General features: G+C 38.9%; 1 protein-coding gene across 1 annotated transcript; it reads right to left on the reverse strand.

Annotated features, from left to right (window-relative positions):
* Positions 1 to 1,090: 1,090 nt before the first annotated feature.
* On the reverse strand, positions 1,091 to 3,491 carry LOC110167423 (suppressor of cytokine signaling 3-like). The gene is made up of 2 exons (XM_020932776.2): positions 3,183 to 3,491; positions 1,091 to 2,691 (listed from the first exon to the last, which is right to left on the reverse strand). Exon 2 carries the CDS (start codon positions 2,555 to 2,557, stop codon positions 1,946 to 1,948), a length of 612 nt encoding a protein of 203 aa, XP_020788435.1. The 5' UTR covers positions 2,558 to 2,691; positions 3,183 to 3,491; the 3' UTR covers positions 1,091 to 1,945.
* Between the last annotated feature and the right edge of the window lie 5,000 nt (positions 3,492 to 8,491).

Raw genomic sequence — 8,491 nt, forward strand, 5'->3', positions numbered from 1 at the left:
AGAATATAAGGATATTTCTCAGATGTAGTCAGTCTTGGTGCTGTTCAAGTGTCAGTAAGTAAGTAGTATGAGTAAAAGTAGTAGTGGTAGTAGTAAAACAAGTATTAGTAGTAGTTGTGTTAGTAGTCAAAGGATGTAGTAGTAAAAGTAGCTGTAGTAAGGATTCATCATCTACTAGTAGTACTAGTAGTGGTAGTAGTAATAAAAGTAGTTGTGTTAGTGGTAAAAAGAAGTACCATAGTAACAGTAATGTTCTTCTGTAGAAAAAGCTGGTATCTTTCACAGGTCACAGGTCACACAGATGGGTGATATGAGGTGTGTATTTGTCAGTGCCGCACTCACAGGGCAAAGGCAGTTCCTAAGAATCACATGACACACTACAAGAGAATTTCTCCAGAAGAGTGTCACAGTGTTTAGATGAAATTCGCTGCTATTGTGGTGTACTTAAGTATTTTCTTATGTATAGGCAGACAGAATGTGCCAAGTTATAAACAGATCAGTATCTCCTCCCCTTAGGTTACCACACTTGTTTAAATAGTATATACTGATAAAGGTTTAAGGGGTATTTGGCTTACACCATTTATCAAATAATCAATGTTGCTTTTCTTAATGGTAGCTGATGTAATGCATGATTTGAGGACTTTATAGCTTCATTTATTTACATATATATACACACATGAATAAATAAGCCTGATCTTACTGAGGAAACAGGCTGATGGAGTACGGGATATCCATTTCTAAAAATAAAATAACTCCGGCACAGACTGACACTGATAAACCGTTCTTATGTTACAGACAGAACTTTGTGTAATGTTTTTGTACATACATAATGCAAACAGTCATGATGACATGCTTCTTTCATTCTCTGGAATAAAGGGCATGTACTGACTGCACTTCTTTGTGCTGTATTGGGTGTGGGACTTTCTGAGAATTTCTACAAAATTTCTGTACACATGCATGTGTGAGCATGTTGGGTAATAAAGCCACAAAGTCTAATATCTCATGAGACATTTAAATAAGCTCACCAAAACAGGCCGATGATTCTTACGAAGTGTTTTGTCATAGATATAAGACAAGGGAAAACAAGAGATTTAGTATAAAAAATAGTAGTTTTATTATAAATTATGGAAATGTAAAATATAAATAAGTGCAAAGTTGTATCAGTCTCACTGCTTTGTCAAACTTTTAAAATATCTTCAAGCATTCACAGCCACTAGCTGGATAAGTGTATCTTTATAAAAGACAGTCAGATTCATCAGAATTAAGCCTCCCTTCATGTAAACATTGCTTGTAGAAAAAAATAAAATAAAACTAACATGTGTTATTTCATCTCCACACAAGGAGAAACACTGACTAATACATTCAATTATTCCCAATGAGGAATCTTGTCTGTGCTATTGTGGTGTATTTCCTCTGGTTTTGGGTGGATCATAAACAAATAAGATCCAAATATGTTATAACCCCAAAGTGTTCAGGGATATTTGGCATACACCTCTACATTTATAAGTACATTTCAACACTTAACAACAAAAATCAGCCCTTTTCATGTTAATTTGGCACAAAAGGACTAGTGTCCATTCCCACAAGACACTAGGTAACAGGAGTCATATTTACGGTCACACACATCAACCAAATGTGATTCAGTCTATCATTAGATTGTCTTCTTGTGTGGGTGGCTTCACTGGTACAGTCTAAATTGCTAGCAGCAGAAGAGGGAAGCTCTGTGTCACTGCGACAGCTGACTGTAACTTATACGTCATTGCTGGGTTTCTCTCTCACTCCACATAGCGCCTCTGTGGGGAGTTGCTCTTTCGATCCACTTCCCAAACATGGAGGAACATTTCTTTGGAAAGCCCAATCTCTTAAGGCTGTATTTTCCATTCCTTGGAACCAGCCTTTTATTTTTTTAATTCCCAGTTAAGTTCTTTCAATGAGTCCCATTAATCTAGATAGGTGCATCATATTCTTGCAGGAAATCTTTGAGTGGGTGAGGCAGCTGGTCTCTTTTGGAAGAAATGTCCAGATGCCCGTTGACAGTTTTTCTACACAGATGCTGCAATGTGGACAAGCTACATGACAGTGGTTTCACCAGCTCTAAGGGGATCTTCTCACCTCCAGAGTAAATGTAGTACATGGTCCCACCACGCTTGCTTTGTGACATATAGTAGTGAACAAGTTTGAGGATACAGTCAAAATGAGGTACTGACTGGACATTTTTAGGGTCCGTTTGTAGGAAGAAAGATGTAGCATCACTCTGTATGCGCAGGTTCTTGGTGCCAGATGCAGTTTTGACACTCAAAGTGAAGAGGTGCCGGTTATCAGAACTGTCCCGAACCAAGAAAGTACCCGTGGACTCAGAAGACAGCATGGCATTGGCTTCCTTGCCACTTATTGCTCCCCAGTAGAAGCCACTCTCCTGGAGTTTGTGCAAAGTGGAGAGGACCATCTGGTACTGAGCCTTGGAGCTAAAAGTCTTGTAGCGCTGGTGCAGCCTCATGCTTGTCGAGTCCAAGGGGCGGCTGCTCATGACGGAGACAAACTTGCTGTGAGTTACCATGGCGCTGCGTCCCACTCTGTAACAGCCTGTGGGGGGCACACAGGGCACCACGTAGACAGATGAAGGTAGGTCAAATAAAGGTCTCCAAGAGGTCACAGAGGGCAAGGAGGACAGGAGGTCTGTGAATAAGACACCTGTGAATAAGAGAGGAGAGATGTCAGTGAAACATCACAGAAATAAAACTTTAAAAGACTTTTGCCATACAGACGCTAGGGTGATGTACCAAGTATAATTTAGATTTACTTTGCAGGAAAACTTCTTTACAATCTGCTGGTCTTAGGTGACTCACAAATATAACAATTTATTTCAAGTCATTTTGAGTCTCCGTTCCACTAAGCCTAATGTGAACCATATAACCCCTGTTTAATTTATGAGCGCATTTCCCGGAAACTTTTACTTGTGTGTAATTTGCCCTCGGGACGCAGGCACCACGGTCAGTTCCAGTAAGAACAGCGTAATCCCGGTTGCGCAACATGCATGCCATTCAACACCATGGCAGTATCAGAAACAAATCAGAAACAACATTATAGCCTAGCATTTATAGCGCCTTTACGTCTTATGCTGCCATACAGTAACTGCTGCAAACTAGTGTTTGAAGTAAATAAAGAAAAAAACTGCTTCTCACCTGTCCAAAGTTGCTCGTTTGTTCAAAGTCGCTCCTTTGTGTGATATCCAAATATCGTAACGTCGGATACAGGCCTATGGCAGTTTACTTGTGTCAGTTGTGTAAAATGTCTTCGGCTTGTTTTAATAGTCTTTCGGGTAGTTCCCTTGCCTCGGTTTGTTAGAGCTTGCTTTGCCGAGGAGCACTGAGCGGCCCAAGCTCTTATGTGCTCAGAGACTCCGCCTCTTGCTGCCGGTAACTGGCAAGCTGACAGGAAGAGTGTATTTATTTTCTGGATTCTTGCAGAGTCCCTCCCCTAGTGAGAAAAGTAAATTCCAGCAACTATTTTTATTTGGCAATAGCAAAGAAGCATGTTTTGTGTATACTACTGCATAACTTTGAATATGTTAGAATAGCCTTTTCTTGTGCGCAATCATCATGTTTTATGATGATGACATTTGCGTTTGAAGCCATGCTTCAGTGGAAGAGGTGTTAAAGGTTTCTAAAGAAATTCATGGTTGATCAACAAGAGTATAATTGCCTGCTGCCACATATAGTGGGCGCCACAACTTTTTCTGAAACCAACCAGGGCTATTACTTTAGTAAACTAGTTTGGTATACCTCATTCTTTGTTCAAAAATGACTTTACACATCAAAGCAGCATGTGATGCATTGATCAATAAAATATATTTGTTCACATGTCAGTGGCATCACAAAGGTAAATTCTTCTTATAATTTCTCTCAGTTTCCAATTTTAATAAGAAAAGAGTAGGCTACAGAGTTAAAAAGGCAGGCCTACCCATAAATCCATAGTAGCTTATCCTATGTTTAAAAGTGACATCAGATCCTGGTAAAGTCTAGTCTTTGGTAACACACTAGTGTGACGGGTGTGCTGCTCACACTGCATGGGGCTGACTCAGGTCTTTAGCTGCGAGTCTAAGACTGGGGCAGACAATGTGGAGTCATGTTAGGTCATCCATTCCTCTTAAGAATACGCCTTATTTAACCAACAGTCAGACAGGCGAAATCACACTATACTGTTCTTCTTATGTGCCATCACTTTGAGACTCAAATTTCACTTGTTAGTTAAAGTTTATCTGAGCCTTCGAGGGCAGAGGAAGGGAGGGAGGATTTCAGTTTGACGCCAGAACCCTTGATGGGTTTTGGTAAATGCCAGCTGTGTCCACAGAGGTGACTCAGGTGTTGGCTGATTCAGACCACCAGGAAGATAAAGATATGGGGGGAGGGCTATCTCTGCTAGCAAAACCTCGTAACAATCCCAGAAATTGTTCCCAGAAAATTCATTGTGTCATCACATGAGGCATCTACTCAACATCTGAATGCTCTCATGGGCTTCAGATTAGAGTCAGTGAAGGGAATGAGCCAGCAGGTAGAGCACCTCTCGTTTTTTGTTTTACGGGAGTTCTTCTCCAATAAACCACTATCCACATTATTAAAGCTGAGTAGGATATTTCACACAAGCACCATCATTTCCCGGGCAGATAACCCCTAAGACGGGACAAGGGTTAAGACTGTTAAGACTGTTAAGTCTAAACAAGAGCATCTATTTCTTGAAATGGAAAAATGGAGTGATTCCACATGTGTATATGCAGTTGATGGTTTGTTAGTCTAAACAAGAAACGCCAGCTGTTAACCCTGCCCCACACTGACTCACAAATAAACTCTTTACTCTCTGAAAATCACAAGGCAGCCTTTAAGCGATACACAATAAAATGGTCTTGGTTAATGAAATATTCATTTGGGAAAGATTCAGTGTTTAAGTTCTTAAAGTTGTATTAAATATTTTTACACTGGGTGACAAAAGAGACATCAGCTTAATGACTGAACAACATCAAGATTTTACTGATTATTATGTATGATTTATTATAAGATATAGTGAATTTCTTTTGAACAGACAAAAGGAAACATGAGTTTCTTATCATGAGTTTCTTATTACAGAAGTTACAGTAAACCAAGTTCCTGCTAGAATTGACTATTCTTCACTCTTACGAATATCATTTAGTGACTGAGAGCTTTGTCATTCACTGTGTTTGCTCAACTTCCTCATTTGTTGCACTGTTGTCATTGCCTATGGCAGAGTAATAGTTTCCTGGTAGTAGTGTGCTTCTGCCTTTTTAGTTGTTCTTGTTGTTTGCATTTACATATTTCCACTGGAGTGAGACGCTGCCAGGGCACATGTTGTACTACATTCGAGATAGGATTGCGCAACTGCTTTAAGGAAGAACAACACTTACCTTTTCCTCAGAAGGCGGCACCCTTACCTGTCTGCTGACTTTTAATGTACTGATCTATTATCAAAACAAGAAATGACAGGTTAAACCAGGACATACTACTATTTGTACTATTGTGTTTTAAACACACTATCTTGAAATTAGAAAGATAGAATCAGAAAAACAGAAAAAAAAAAAAAAAATGTTTTGGGGAATTGAGCCGATTGTCTCCTTGGAGATATTATTATTTTAGCTGGAAGGTTCCACAGGATGACATTAAACTTGTCCTCCCCCATGGAACAAGTGGTTGATGCTGTCAGACCAAGTTACTGGTCAGAGTTTTTTCTATTGTGAGATGGTTTGTCAGGTTAATGACAATTATGTAACCTATAATTATATATCTATATATATATATATATATATAAGACTTGTTGCACTGTATACTAACAGAGAGAAAATTACGGCAACCAAAACAAACACAACCTTTGCCCTGACGTAGTACAATAACGATACACTGAGATCAAACAGTTGTGTCCTTTTACGTACTTTGTCCTTCTGGCTAAAGCATGAACGTGTCAAAGTTGGCAGGAATCCCGCTCGTGACTCTAATGCTCCTCCCCACATTTCTAACGTATTTCTGTCCAAGTCTCGTCACCACAGCTGTCTTCTGGGAAGGTCTAAAATGAGAGGACACACCCACAATCATGTGACTTTTCCAAACTGTCAATACCGGCATGACATTAAAATACAATAATAAAAGGGCGTTTGTGTTTCTTCAATATAAAGTTTATTGTTTGTGTTGACAATCTATCATTTTCTAAAACAGTCAGTCATTGCCAGTGTTACAAAGGCATGGGTCCAATACATTAGCCTTATTGGTTTGTATTGAGTGTCCTCAAGGGGAGACAAGGATGGGAATGAGAGACAAAGTTGTTGATTTGATTAAGAATTTCCTGAATGTGCTTTCTTTTTATATAGCCTGGTTTTGCGTTCCTGGCATAAAAACAAATGAGACAATAATGGAAATGTCAGTTTTTTTGATATGTCAAAGACTGGAAGAGCACGTGGGTCACTTACCAACAATTTGGTCATATGACACAATTAAGGCAACTGTGAAGTCATTCTGGCTAGCTCAAAATCCATTCTTTCCAAATCTAGTAGCTCAAACAATGTGGCAACAGCTATGTGGACACTTAGAGCTAACTTGTGAGAGTAGATATTGGAAATGTGTGATGGGAAAGAGTGATTCGGTCAATTTGAATGCTTTTGAGGAAGACAGTAAAGAAATGTTGCAAACGTCACCATGGCTATTTTGCGAGCCTCATTGTGTTAGATGTGGTTGCTCAGCACAAGGCACCTTCACAGTTACTGGAAGAGAAGATTTCCTAAGTTTAATTATTGCGCATGTGCTTTTTAGCAAAAGTGGAAATTAAGCAAATGGGTAAAGCACGCTAGTAAAATATATTTCCAAACTAAAGGTCATGGTAAAATTAGACCTTAGAGGTACATTAGTAGCAACAATCAGGGTATTTGAAATTGTATTCTAGTTACGTTTGCTTCTACATCTGTTGTATGATGTTTTTTAATGTGGAAATAGTAATGTGCCTTTTATCATATTTTACAAGGTAAACTGCCATATAACTGAGAGGAAAAATTCATGGAGGTCTTTAATGTCTGTCCTTTTACTCTTAGTTCTTACCACCACAAGGGCACACTTCTGGAAACGGTTCCCAGTTGAAAAGAATGCTTGATTGTTTCAGTGCTCCAATTGCATCAAGGCAGATAATATGACTGATCCATCTTGCTGCCGCCACTGTCCGGTTTATCAGTATCAAATGCATGGAGAGTTCAAAATGGACTTTCATTCCCACAATGCCCCGAAATAGCCAGCTGATGTCATTGAGCAGATGGAAATAAGCCTGTCTGCATTGTAAACTGGCTACTGATGAGAACGCCTTGTTTAAAATTAGTATGGCCCAAACGTAATTTAGGCTATAACAAGTTGACATGCCTGTGCGCTGCATGTGTACACTTCCTCTAAAAATTGGCGTAACGTGATCCTGAACTGTGCCAGTAAGCAGACTGATGTTTCCTGGTCCAGACTCCGTGTATGTGCAAGTGTCAGTTCTACAGATAAGGCAGAGCAAGTACACATGCCAAAATAGCAATATGAAGGATAAGACATCAAGGTGGAGTGAAGGGGATTACCCAAACAAATCCTTCCTCAATGCAAAGGTGAATGCAGGATGATATAACAGATAGCATGTAGGATGAATTCTCCCAACATGCATCAATCATCAATAGGGGGAAAAAAAATCTACTTTGAAACAGATATAAATGTATACATTTTCTACTACAATACAATAACAAAAGAATGCAGTTGTAGATATGTTGTATGTATGAATATGAAGATTGACAAACAGTTTTGCGGGACCAACTACATTACATACAGCATTTTATACATTCAGCATTATGTATAATTAAATACAAAATGTACCCTACATTAAATAAATGGAACAATATTACTGAACTCAGGACAGAAATTATTCAAATGTATAGATTAATACATTTTAGTGTTGTTATAGTATCACATTTTGCAATGAGACCACTTTTTTCAATAATTAAATAAGAATTATTAGAATAATCTATAAATTCTTTGCATCAGCTTAGCCCAAAGACCACAGCAAACCAATGAAAAAAACCTAAAAACTATAATTCACCTTTGAATCCTTTGCTACCTTTTGACAAAACCTAAATTGCACGCAGTGTACCTGGGGATATTAGCCAGCATGCATCCGCCACAATTAGGCCTAGGTTATATTTTGGCCCATGTCCTATAAGCTTTAAATGGTTGCACATGTGTCTGACTCTTTCAGTGAGTGCACACAGTTATGTCTTGAGGGCAGAGTGAAGTCATTTTAAGAAAGTAAAGAGTGAAGTATGAGGATGAATGTAGTGTATTGTTTCATGTGCAGGTGTGTGCCTGTGTTCTGAGGCTCTTTCATCTTTCACACAGCAAGGGATTTGGGGAAACTCACATGCACATCTGCAGCTGCATCGTTCACGTGAGAATTCTTAATTTTTTTTTTCCAACACACT

This window comes from Boleophthalmus pectinirostris, unplaced genomic scaffold (genome assembly GCF_026225935.1).
Source record: "Boleophthalmus pectinirostris isolate CB_2022bp ecotype Guang Dong unplaced genomic scaffold, ASM2622593v1 HiC_scaffold_17, whole genome shotgun sequence".
In the NCBI taxonomy this organism is placed as follows: Eukaryota; Metazoa; Chordata; class Actinopteri; order Gobiiformes; family Gobiidae; genus Boleophthalmus; species Boleophthalmus pectinirostris.